Source organism: Anarhichas minor, unplaced genomic scaffold (assembly GCF_050575085.1).
Source record: "Anarhichas minor isolate MPS153535 unplaced genomic scaffold, ASM5057508v1 ptg000025l, whole genome shotgun sequence".
NCBI classification, from domain to species: domain Eukaryota; kingdom Metazoa; phylum Chordata; class Actinopteri; order Perciformes; family Anarhichadidae; genus Anarhichas; species Anarhichas minor.
The window spans coordinates 8,656,824-8,669,676 of NW_027466471.1; the positions used below are offsets into that span (position 1 = coordinate 8,656,824).

The window sequence follows — 12,853 nt, forward strand, 5'->3', positions numbered from 1 at the left end:
TTTTCTTATCGGCAGCTCCTCCTGCTGAATCACTGTAGGCACGACCACACAAACTTTTATTCCAAGTTTTATTATTCAGTTCAAAGGGGAACCGTAAAAACATACAAATGACCTAGTAAAAGCTTTTACACTTAACACTTGTACACTTACAACACATAAGCCACTTATACAGAACAAATGCAGCAGCTGCTTCACTGACCTCTCTGTGCCGCTTAGCTCAACATATTTAACGGAGTAGAAACAGCAAAGAAACCAACTCAAGACATTCCATTTTATCTTTGAGTTTTACACTCAATTAAAACTGGTGTTTTTGTACTAAATTCATTAACTTTACCAACACAACCGTGTATGTTCGGTCTAGAAAGGTCAATATCAGTCTGCCCTTGCAAAAAAGAAATTGACTTAAAATATGACATCAGGATGAAAGTCGACACACGACCAGAGAATACAATTTGTCAGATACTTGGCTGACTTTCTGATGCAACCACAACTGTCAACGTTTTTGATCCGGTATGGCATCAGAGGAAATTCATGTGAATTGCAACATTTATCATATCATTTGTCAACTGGAAAGATGCAACACTGTCAGGTATGAAGGATGGGATAGAAATCTATCGCTCCATCGCTTTGCACAAATTTCCTTGCCAGCATTCAGTACCTTTATCTGAATGTGAATAAAATACGACTGCATGGGTTATGTTAACTTAAATTATTGACTTTTGTTCAAACGAGCGCCTTGGTGTACTCCAACGCATGCTGCATTACTGACGGTTTAAACTGAACTTCTAAACACTTTCTTTCAAGTTTCTACAGAGAGTCCTTGGGTTAACATGTGAAGTTCATTACATCTTAAAAAGGCAAAATTATTGTTCCGCCTTTATATATCGATCTCATCAAAGTAGGAGCAAAAACTGTGTGCCTGTAAAAATAGTGTTTTAGGCACAGCTACAGAACTCGTTTTCATGGCAGCGTATGGCTCTCAGTAGTTTCTCCAGAATAGACACAAAAGTGTGTGTTCAGTCACAACACTGAAGTCTAGCCAGAATCAAAGGAATGCCATCATGAATGTATTTGTACAGTCTCAAGTTGCGGATCACAGTCCCAGTGAGGCTTTGAGCAAAGATGCCATATCTTCAGGTATGGTCCCCTCGCCACCTAGAGAACACACGATGCTTCATTTATTCTTTCATTTGAAAATAATTCAGAAGGTTAGGCTACACGCAGGTTAGCTGCTTCAAACAGATAGTTTTCTATACTTTTGACTTTTAGATATATCATTTAACTTTAAAATAACAAATACTTATGTCCATCGCTGCAGGGTTTAGGCTGTTTTTAGGATATTCTCTTCATAGGCTTGACACAAAGTGGACCATCACAAACTGAGCTGGAAGTCACAGAGCAGTTCTGGAATCTGCTTGACCTCATTCCTGAACGTTTTGAAACGTGTTATTCGAGGAGTAAGTTTAAGTTTAAATGGCTAGCACTCCCAAATTAAATCAACCCTGCTTTTTTGGTTGTTTTGACTAATTTGATTGCATCGTTAAATAAAAAATCAATTGAATGTATTTATTACAGAAATTGTGTCCATGCAGTTAAGAAAGCGTATGTACGAGTGCACATCTCTTTACCTTCAGCAGCAGTCATGTCCTGCTCCAGCTTTAGTTTCTTCTGGCTCAGGTGCAGCATGCAGTCCTCTATGCTGCCCTTACTGATCAGCTTAATCACCTTTACAGTCCTGACAGCCACAGTGAGGTACATTAGTCACTACAGGTTTTAAATACATTAAGTACCGTTCTGAAAAGGAATATTTTTTTACCCAAGGAGGTTCTGTAATTGCAACGAACACCCACTGGATTATTTTGAGATTTGAATTCTATCAGAATCTGTCGGCATATAGCCGAAGTGTTTTCTGCTTAATTGCCGACATGAATCAAGAGAGATTTCCAATTACAAGACCTCATCTGGTAAAACACACCAGAGTACTATTTACAGATTATATCTCACTTGGTCTGGCCTACACGGTGACATCTGTCCTCTGCCTGTTTGTCGTTGTAGGGATTGCAGTCGATGTCATGTAGGATGACAACGTTAGCCGAGGTGAGGTTGATGCCCAGGCCACCGGCACGTGTTGACAGCAGGAACACAAATATGTCAGGATCCGTGTTGTACTCATCAATCAACCCAATCCTGCAGGACAAAGGAAACATCTTAGCAACTACATGAAACACAATTCATGTTATGTTGACGGAGTTCAATACCAAACATTGCTTGAATCCTTAATTTTTTCACCCCGAAGTACCAGCTAGAATAAAAGATGGATATCAGCTAAAGGTTAACCAATATATCAGCTCAGCATCATGCTAAGCATATATGCCGGAGTCGCAGTGTAGTAAGGACAACTATGCAGTTTGCAGAAGGGATGACTGAATAGATCTGAGAGTTCATACAGTTATGCTTCATGATACTGCCTTGTTGACTAAAACTGTTTTCAATGTACTGCACAACGCTGACCTTTGTGCTATGGGCGTGGATCCATCCAGTCTGACGTAACGATGCTTAAGATGTTTCAGCAGCACCTCCACGATGTCCAGCATCATGGTGAACTGACTGAACAACACCACTCGGTCTCCCTGGAAGATGAAAGGAAAGTTGACCTCCGTAGTGCTATGCAGTCTGCACTCCTCTGTTGCAGGTACCACAGACCCGGCTCTGCACATTTGTATTTACCTTGTTTTTATGCGAGGCCAGCAGCTCCGTGAGGTGGTGGAATTTCCCAGAGTCAAGCAGGAGATGTTTTTCTAGCTGGTAGGAGCCGATGGAGGAATACTGCTGGCACAGACGATTCAGCTCAAAGTCTGACATCACTTCCATGTCCTCCTGGATCAGAGCAGCGTCTGCATCAAAGTGAGTTGGCTCCTGTGGAGGGAGAGAAAGAAGAACGGAGGAAACATTTAACAAGAGGAGACGGAGACACACCCCAAATATGGTACAGAGGGTAGAGTAAAACAATATAGATAATAAACAATGAAAATGCAGTATAGTGTTAACACAAACATGCTTTGCATATCTCCATCTTGTTGTGGCATAATAAAGATGACACTAATTCACTAGAGTGAATATGTTCCATGTTCATTGTTATTAGACTTATAATAATAATACAATCCTCCACTATCCAAAAAGTTTAAGATGGCAAAGAGTAACTTGAGTGCTCCAGCAAGCTAAGCCTCGCAAGAACAGCTCAAGAGAAAAATAAACAGCAGAAAAGATGCGAGTACGACCGACCTTGAGCATGAGTTCGCTCATGGCTTTGAGCTTCTCTGTGGTGTAGTACTGTCTATGAAGCAGCGGGTGGTTGGCCATCTTCCTCAATTGCATCATCACATTACACAACTCGCGTTCTGCAAAGAAAAAGCATGAGAGGGAAATATTGCTAATTTCTGCGATTTGCACAAAACATGATTGTGATGTACAACAAGGAGCAGTAGATCAGCCTTACTCTCGCCACCAGTAGAAGCCTTGAGTTCGTTAAAGAGGTTCTGGTAGAGAACCTGCTGTTTCTCACTCATTGGGCAGGACTCGACCTTATTCTCCTTGGCTGGCAGCTGCTTGAGGACCTGGAAAAAGGGAAAGACCACAAGTTACTCATAATGCCTACGCAGGGTTTGAACTATGATTACTCTCATTGTTAGCATTATTTAGCAAATGGTGATGTCCAAGAAAACCCGTTTGTGTGACGTGCGCTTGTCATGGGAGACTCCTGATTCTTCTCTGATTAACAGAATGAATCCACATGTTCATTGGATTCTAACACTATGAAGGTTTGCCACAGGTCCTTACAGAACACACTTACTTTCATATACATAGTATTTACACAATACAGATCTGTAACCTTAACTTCAACTCACCTCGCTCTTGACTCTTCTGAGGATAAAAGGTTTCATGATGAGTTTGGCCTGAGAAATACGATCCCTCTCAAAGCGGCTCTGCTCCTCGTGGGAATTCTGAGACACGACAGAAAACTTTAGACTTTTTTTGGGGTGGCTATTTAACTTGCAAGGTAAATAATTCGTTGTTTCTATACCTGTGAAAGAAATGATTCTAAAAAAGGGACTAAAAGTTAGTGGAAGGCTAGAAGATACAATCACTATAAGATGTCTCTTCTCACAGCCTGCTATTTAATGAAGTACCAGGAGTGTGGCTGTAATCGGAGATATCCGTCTCTCCAGCTTCGAAAAGCAAAGCAGTCTTTCTCACCATAGAAAACATTTTGGAGAGCTGTGTAGTGGAGCTGGAGAACATGGAAGGCATGATGAAGTTCAGGAGAGACATCAGCTCTAAGAGGTTGTTCTGTACAGGAGTTCCTGTCAGCAGCAAGCGATGCTCTGCCTACAGGGAGGGAGGGAGGGAGAGAGTGAGAGAGAGAGAGAGTGTGAGAGAGAGCCTACACGGTTAGGTGCAATACTTCCGGATAGGAAGAAAAATAATAATAAGAGATATGAAGAAACCACAGAAATAGGCGTGTGGTGGTGCAAGAAAATACAATGTCGGTGAACTAACGTTAATAGCCATGAGGTGGCGGTAGCGCAGAGAGTTCATGTTCTTCAGCATGTGACCTTCATCAAACACAGCATACTTCAGAGGCAGCTTACGGAAAAGGCTGCGGTCGCTATCGTTTCCTATGGCCATGTTATACCTGTAAAACAAATCACACCAGCAAAACGGAATAAAACAAAAGCTTGTGTTTAGGCATTAGTGACAAGTCGCTTCAGGCTCTTAATGCCCCCGTTAGTCACAAGCACTCTGCAATCTGTCAAAACGAAAGCAGGCGGTGTGTGCGTTTGCTCACGTGGTCACGATGACGTTGCAGTCAACGTTATCATTGAGGAGGTCGTGTCTGAGGTAGCGGCGGTCCTCCACATTTCCTGCGTAGAACATACGAGTACACACTATTCAAAACCGTGAAAAGACCTCAACCTTATTTCACATGTTTTTTAGTGTCTAGGGGCCACAGGCAGAGGAGGGGGACACTGGCAGTGTTCCTGTGGGTGTTTTATTTCCATAATGTTGTCAGACACACAATAATCTGAGTCTGTCACTTACTAAACACTTTTAGGTAGACGTAACAATACATTGACGCTGCGCAATTGCCCTCGCAGCTCGTTTTACGGTTAACAGTTACACCGTTATCCCTCAATACTGGACCGATGTAAAAAAATTGTCGTCTCCCTTAGTCACAAAAATGTGGGTAAAAAAAGGGTCCAGGTAGAAAAATAGCAAAGTTACCCTTTAAGGTTCCTACATCAATAACAGGGTTCAGGTTAGGAAAACTAAATGTGAGGTTTCAATGTGAAGAGAAGAAAAAGGAGTCGTACCACAATAGACGAGAACTTTGAGGGTTGGACACCACAGCTTCAGCTCTCTGACCCAGTTATCTGCAAGACAGAGTGAGCAGAAATCACAGATGAAAGTTTGATTTAGTATTCGTATTACAAAGGGAAAATGAGCTACAACAAGTTCAACACACTTGACAGTCATATTTACAGTCCGACTGTAAATATGACTGTATTGAAAATCATACCGACGCTTTCTATGATGCTGTATTGATGTGATGTATTGTGGTGCACAGCATGCGCCACCAGAGGTCAATCTCCACTAGTGGAAAAGGCAGCGGAGCTGAGAAAGATGGCGACTACGAGTGGAGCGGATAACGTTACAGGACTAGAAAAAAAAATGCCTCTGCCACTTTTTGGGGGTATTTTGGGTTCAACCTTCTTCCAACAACAAAAGCAGTTTATAGCGTTAAGCATGAGCGGTGAGCTCCTCACTGTGGTGCAGCAGCCGTGGCGGCTGTGGAGGTTAGCCGAAGGCTCAGCTAAAACTGTTAGCAACGTTTTATCTCCATCTCTAAAATGCTCCGCCGATATTGAAGCTCGCTAGAGCCTCGAATCACATATGTCATGTCAAATGTAAGGGATATCTATTCTGGCACCAAACACAGAAAGATGACATTTCCGATATGTAACTTTAGCCCGCTACTCTAGTGTTATACATTACGTGTTTGCCAACAGTCTTGCCTTTGTTTTGCCTCCAGCTAACACCAAGATGTAATCATGGGGTCGGCTGTGAAAGGGTCAATAACCCGATGAAATGTCAGGAAGGTGTGAAAAAATAGATGCTATTCAGGCCTAGTCTGAATAGACACGCGGTAGTATCTATAGAAAATTCAAGCAAATAGTTTATGTGAGGTGATAAGAGAATCTCTGTTATAGAAACCAATCATTACCCAATGTAGAGGCCGGGACAGTGATGAGGTGAGGACCGTGTATTCCTTTCTCGTAAAGCTCGGCCAGAAACGCGATAGCCTGGATAGTTTTCCCCAAACCCTGAGAGGAGGGACGAAGAGAGAGACAGAGAGACACAGACTCAGTCAGATATCACACACAAAGATAGAGAAAGAGCCAGGTGGACAGACAAAAAAGAGATTTAAGTATAAACAGCAATAATCCAAACTTCGACAGCACAGCAGCTTTACTAAACCATACAAACCAAAGTTCATGCTTCTCTCACCGTCTTGGGGCTACGGCAACAATTCTAACTCTCTGCTGCTTGTACACTTCTTTCTTCCCTGTACTGTCTGATTGTTTATTCACCTGCAGGATGGCTACATATCCACACAAAACCCACTTTGATGGAGGCGCAGTAACACTCATCAAGTGGGGACTTAAACAAGCTGTAAGTGCCTGCTGTCCTGCTTGGCTTATTAAACGTTTTGTTTGTTTTTGATTTTGGCCTTGTGCTCAACACCTCATGAATGTTGGTGGTGAACCTTGTCAGGTCACAGGTTTGGTGCCTTACCATTTCATCGGCGAGGATACCACTGAGTTTGTGCTCATTCAGAAGCAGCAGCCACTTTAGACCAATCAGCTGATAGGATTTCAGCTGTAACCTGAAAGACAACAAATAGACTGAGAAAAAGACTTGGATCCTTCATTCATATAAAAGCACATACTGTAGGTAACCAATCGCTCACTGCTCCACCTAGGTTGCAAAACATCGATAAATGTATTTAGTGCCACGTTTACATTGTGCATTGTCAGAAAAAAAGACTTGATATGTAAAGCGGTGCAGACAGCGAAAATGAGTGTATCCGTTGTACGAGACGTGCGAGTGAAAAATGTTGATTCGTTGATACGCTGGCGGTCTAAATGAGGGGGGGGGGGGGGGGGGGGGGGGGGGGGGGTTACAAAATTGTTGGTTTGTATTCATTCAATCATTAAAGCCGTGGTCGTCGCAGACTCACCTGGCCGAGATCTGAACTCTGCCGAGTGTGCACATTTCTAGTTACAGTATGTGTTAAAGTACATTTCACTCACTGGCTGTTGAGTAGGCCGGGCTGTTTCATGGCCCTTGTGCCCCTCTCCATCACCTCGGTGACCTGTTTGACCATTTTAGAGGAAATGGTATTACATTTGGACATCAGCCCCAGGACGACCTTCCGCTCTTTGAGGACAACTCTGCAGCCGAGCAGTAGAGAGTCTGACAATCCATTGTCCTTAATGAAGACATCGACCTGAGGAGGAAAGAATACGGTTAGAATTCACACAGTATGTTGAGGACCGAGACAGAATCCATTGACATCTTCTGCACAATCTATTAGTAGTAGAGTCATTGAAAGACAGTGGATAGGGACATGTTTGAGAATCACTGAATTACTCCACAGTCGTTGAGTTTGGTTTATACAAAGATAGTAAATATTTCAGTGCCCTATTATTGCAACATGACACCCTGTCATAATTATTATGCACCATAACAGATAACATTTACTCTCTGTTGACAGATAGACCTTTGGTAAATGAAAAAAAAACATCATGAGGTGAGATAGTATGTCAGGAGATGAAGCGTTCTGCTATTCAATAGCTTGTCAAGAATGTCTCGTCTCTACACGGAGGACAGCGGTGTGGGGCGCTCAATAAGTAAATACAGTGGGATTGAAAAAGAACAGGTCACAACGTCATTTTCCAGGCGTTCAGTAGCAGGATTGACCGACTCGCGCTCTTTGTTTTTACAATGTTTCCCATTGATAACTTGTGCAAACTGTTTTATTTGAGATAAAGGAATCACCTGCATGATGGCTATTTCATATTTTTTTGTCTCAGTTGTTTAGACACACACACACACACACGTTCTCTCACCAGGCTTTGCCAGCCATCAAAGGGCCTCAGTTCCACAATCTTCTTGGCCTTTTTAAAAGAGCACCCAGCGATTAGCGACAGCTCATCGATCGATGAATCCCGGAAGAAATTGAGCATCTCTTTCTTCAGATCCGTCATGCCGCCTTTAGAATCCAGCTCTTCGTCAGTGTCCTCAAACTCACTGCTCACCGCTTCCTCGTCATCTTCCTCCTCAGAACTGACATGTTCGTCTGAGGCACGTGCCTTCCTCTTTCTCTCTGCTGCCTGCTTCATAGCCATACTGGTCCCACTGGCAAATCTGGACAGCATCTGAGCAGTGGAGGAAGAGGAGGCTGGCTTGAGGGAGGAAGAGGTAGTTGTTTTCTTGACAGAAGAGGAGGATACCGAGTCAGAACTTTTTGGAAGCCATGTAGACAAAGTGGAAGTGCTACTTCTGATTTTTGCACCTTCACCGTGGTCCGAGTCTGAATCGTCACTGTCGTTTGTAGCGTCCGTGTCATCTTTACTCTCCTCCTCTGTTTCACTAATTACTATGTGGTCCTGTTCATTTCTCCTCCTTTTACTGTCTCTGTGGTGCTTCAACTTCCTGCGGTCCTGGCTTGACTTGTCTTTACTCTTCGATTTACTCGATTTATTTTCTTCTGTGTCAGGTGAGCTGACACTGGTATCATCTGACAACAGAAAAAAAGAAGAACAACTTGAGTCTGTGTCTGTGTCAGAATCAGTTAAGAACACACATACATGAGGTCAGCAAAAAGATGGCTAGATTCAGTTGACGGCTGTTGCGTTTGTACCTGGGTCTGAGAACATTTGTAGAACCAGCAGAGCATCCGCAACATTCCAGTCGTGTTCCTGCAGCATCAGCCTCAGCTCCTGCAACAAGACAGACATCAGCAAGAGTCAGAGCTAAAATACAGGATGCACTGTGACCAGAAACAGCCTTGCAAAAATAGACAACTTTTTCTCTTCTCATTGTGGCTGTGAAGACATTTTTTTGGGTGAGGAATCATTTCAAGTTCATGACGGCCCTGAACACATTTTTGCTGTTTTGTTTTCTCATAGCAGTAAACAAGGCTCAACACTGATCGGAAATATCATTTCAACCGTCTTGTTGTCAGTGTAAACGGACAGTGATTATCACTGGACAAATACACGACTTGGGACATCATTGGTTTTTGCTTTAAACAGTTCTGATAAATTTAGGAAATGAGCTTAGTTATACAATTGATTATTTTTAGGAAAATATTAAATGGAAATATGGCTTAAGTACCGCATGATTTGTCATAAAACTAAAGGGAGCTGAGGGTGCTCAAGAGTTTTTTGAAGCTGCAAGGCTTCTGGTGCTGGACTTGTGGAACATCACATTATACTGCATCATGTGAAATCACAAACACAGTGTAGTATAAACAGTATAAACAGTTTGAGAGGGTAGAATCAGATTAGACTTAAAATTAATGTCAAATGGATTCATGCGTTACAGACAAGGGCAAGTGTCTGTGCGTCCTCACCTCCTTGTCCTGGTCAGGAAACTTTTTCTGTAGTCTTCGGACCATGCCTTCCTGCTTCTCCCAGCTTGGCTCTCCGTCGTACTCAACAGAAACCTTTTGGTTTTAAGACAAGCGAGGTGAATACAAAGCTGAGGGGAACACCTTACCACTTAAATTAAATCAAAACTTACTGAGATTTGCAATTGGTATTAAAGGGAAAGCCTTTGTTTTTGGGACATAAAGCAGCAACAAACCCAACAGTAGCATGTGTGCAGTGTAGGATGAGTGTAAAATCTACAGTACATTAAATTGTAAAGATGTAAGATGCCGAATTGTAGTAAAAACACTTAAAATGTAACCCTAACCCTTTAGTTGTACTCTGAGCTAAAACGTCTTGAACATATGTACATGTTAAGCTGTTGTTTTAAACCATGAAGTTATCATAGTAATCTCACCACTGTTGTCTTGGTCCTCTTGCTGGTTTGAACCTCAGCGAAGTCCTGAGAACTGCTGGATCCGTCCTGCTTCCTCTTCCTGCCCTGGTCTGGGGCTGAGAAGACAAAAGACAGTGCGGTCAAAAGGGAGTCAACTAGGTAGGTATGAATCTTTAATTCACAGCACTGGGCTTTTGCTGCAACATTTTCCCATATTTGAATCGACTTATTAAATTCGTTTATAATTTCTTGTATCTAGTTTTGAATTTGCTTCATGGTACCAAGAATGAGCCGAAGATGATTGAACACGTCATAAACACAAAAAAAGCAAACTTTTCTCTGATTATAAACTAAGCTAATGTGCAAATAGCAAAGTTACTATTTACCTTCTTTATTACCAAACTTTAAAAGGCATGCAGCAACAGCACCTTCCGTTGTGCTTGTGCTCCCAATGACCTGGAAATGGAACAAAACAAAATGCTTTAAACAGAGGAAAACAGGAGATTTAAAGGGATTGTGTTTTATAAACAGTGTCCAGATTATAGCTGGCTGTTAGATCAATTAAATACTTAAATCATGATAACATGTGAGCCTAAAGTCGGTGTATAATCATGTCAGTAACACCAATCAAGATAGTTTTGACTAACGGATCAATACGGATGGTGCAAGCTGTCTTGGGATTTCCATGCTAAAGTGTTCTACAGTGAGAAGTTGCAACGCCTCTTATCTCGACTCACTTCCAGCACCTCCGTCCTCGTCAACTGAGGAAACATCTCCAGTATTGTGTTCATTTTCTCATCCATTTCGTCGTCGTCGTCCTCATCTGTGTGATCCAATGCCACGTTTTTGGATGACTTCCCTGTGGTATACCTGTAGGAGACACACAACAATATTGTCAAGCAGTGTGATTCAGCATGAATGTGAAAAATGTTTTTCTTTCAGTATACACTTACTTGGACTTGCTGGTTAATGCTGTTTTGGTATTTGTTTCAGAGAGGAGCTCATCTTCCTCCAAGTCTATTGTAATGACTTCCTCAAAAACCACTCCTCGGGCATGGGACTTTGGTGTGACTTTGACCAGTTTCATTTGAGCTGGACAGCAAATCGTTAAAAACAAGTTAGCTGATGTATTCGCTGCAGTATCAGATGCAAGATGAGGGGAATGCATTTCAAAATGTGTTCATGTATCATTTGCAAGGTTTGCGGCTACTTGGGTTTGGCTGGCATGTGTCGATGTCCTGCTGCTGTCATGACATATGAAAATATGTCCTCATCATGACATTCAAATACTGTAGACTTTAAGTGAGCCTTACTTACAATTTGAATGCAAGTGTCTATGTTACAAGTGGGGGCAAGGAGAGTGACAGCTGAGGACAATGACCAGAACTCTGGTAGGCTTTGGGATCCTGTATAAAATGCTGAGATGTGCCAGACACCTCTCTTTTTGACCTACTTATAAACAACGAGAGTATATTCTTCCTGATATTAAATGATACAGAGAGTGACATTGTCTCAAAGCTTCAATGGCCATTTCTAAAATACCTTCACATTATTGACATTGACACACTGACTTCAAAATGCTGTGATATTTGGATTAACCAATATTTCCCAGCTACAACAAAGGCACACAATCTCACTGTAGTGATTAAGAAGTTGAAATGCAATTTACATCAGAAACTATGTGAGTTTTGGTTCCATGGGGGTCACCCAAATATTACTGTAGGAAATAGTAATTCTGACCTGCAGCAAAACACAGCATGTTGATAAAAACCCTGCTACTTAACTACTGCTAATGATAGCATACGTGACACATCTGGCTAACAGCATCATAAAATAGCTTAGCATCTGCTAGTTACCTGGCTTGTTCTCCTTCTCAGACTCTGGGCTTTTAGACCTGTTATCCTGGTCTAAATCTATTATAGTCGTTGCCTTCTTGTCAAAACGAAAACGGTCTAAGTTGAACATGTTAACAGTCTGTTCGTGTCTGACAGCGGCAGCCCTTTGTCTCTTTCTAGTCAGCAGTATCTTCTGTGTCCTGTCGCATGAAGCACAATGTTCCGGTTAGCCAATGAGACTACCTAGCTAACAAATGTCCGACGTTAGCATAGCAGACAGGGCAGCACTTCTTGAAAGACAGCGATTCTGAGCTGTGTCACTACTCGGTTTTTAACCGTGACAGTTTGAAATGGGTCGATTAACGACACACTGATTTAGTGTAAAAGGAGGTTGTGTAATCTGGGGTCAAATTACGCTTTTGTATCTCGACTACAACCGGTTTCCCGCGAACTCCATCGGCCCTGGAGGATGCTATGCCGCCGGTTCCACTTATTGGTCGGAGTGAGGGGTGAGCGGAAACGCACGGATGAGTCAAGATAATACAGTGTAGCATACTTCCGGTTTTGCTCAAATTCTGTTTTACAGGCTCAATAGTAAAACGCGATACATTCATTGCTTCATTGTTTTCCCGAGGCCTCTCTTATTTACTTACGATTGTAGTCTAATCGATGAGGTGTTATGGTCTCATGGTGTTACACTGTGCTAAACGGTGTATTCCACTAGCGGGGATAAGAATGGAAAGGGAACTATCTTTTTTCCGTCGGTCCAACATCGCTTATGAAACCTTCTTGTATACAGTCAATGGATGAGAGGTAATACAAGAAGCTAAACACAGCTTGTTGGACTGGATAAACTCCGATGAAACCAGCTAACTTGTGGACATGAGTCATGCACAGTGCCTACA

General features: G+C 42.3%; 1 protein-coding gene across 1 annotated transcript; it reads right to left on the bottom strand.

Moving 5' to 3' along the window:
• Positions 1 to 51: 51 nt before the first annotated feature.
• On the bottom strand, positions 52 to 12,445 carry smarcad1a (SNF2 related chromatin remodeling ATPase with DExD box 1a). Its single transcript, XM_076099401.1, has 23 exons — positions 11,970 to 12,445; positions 11,067 to 11,205; positions 10,851 to 10,983; positions 10,500 to 10,569; positions 10,135 to 10,229; positions 9,701 to 9,793; positions 8,987 to 9,065; positions 8,193 to 8,863; positions 7,374 to 7,570; positions 6,856 to 6,946; positions 6,284 to 6,383; positions 5,373 to 5,432; positions 4,847 to 4,922; positions 4,558 to 4,693; positions 4,255 to 4,386; positions 3,906 to 4,001; positions 3,497 to 3,614; positions 3,283 to 3,398; positions 2,728 to 2,916; positions 2,512 to 2,630; positions 2,005 to 2,187; positions 1,629 to 1,735; positions 52 to 1,155 (listed from the first exon to the last, which is right to left on the bottom strand). The coding sequence occupies exons 1-23, from the start codon at positions 12,076 to 12,078 to the stop codon at positions 1,094 to 1,096; spliced, it is 3,171 nt and encodes a 1,056-aa protein (XP_075955516.1). The 5' UTR covers positions 12,079 to 12,445; the 3' UTR covers positions 52 to 1,093.
• Positions 12,446 to 12,853: the final 408 nt, after the last annotated feature.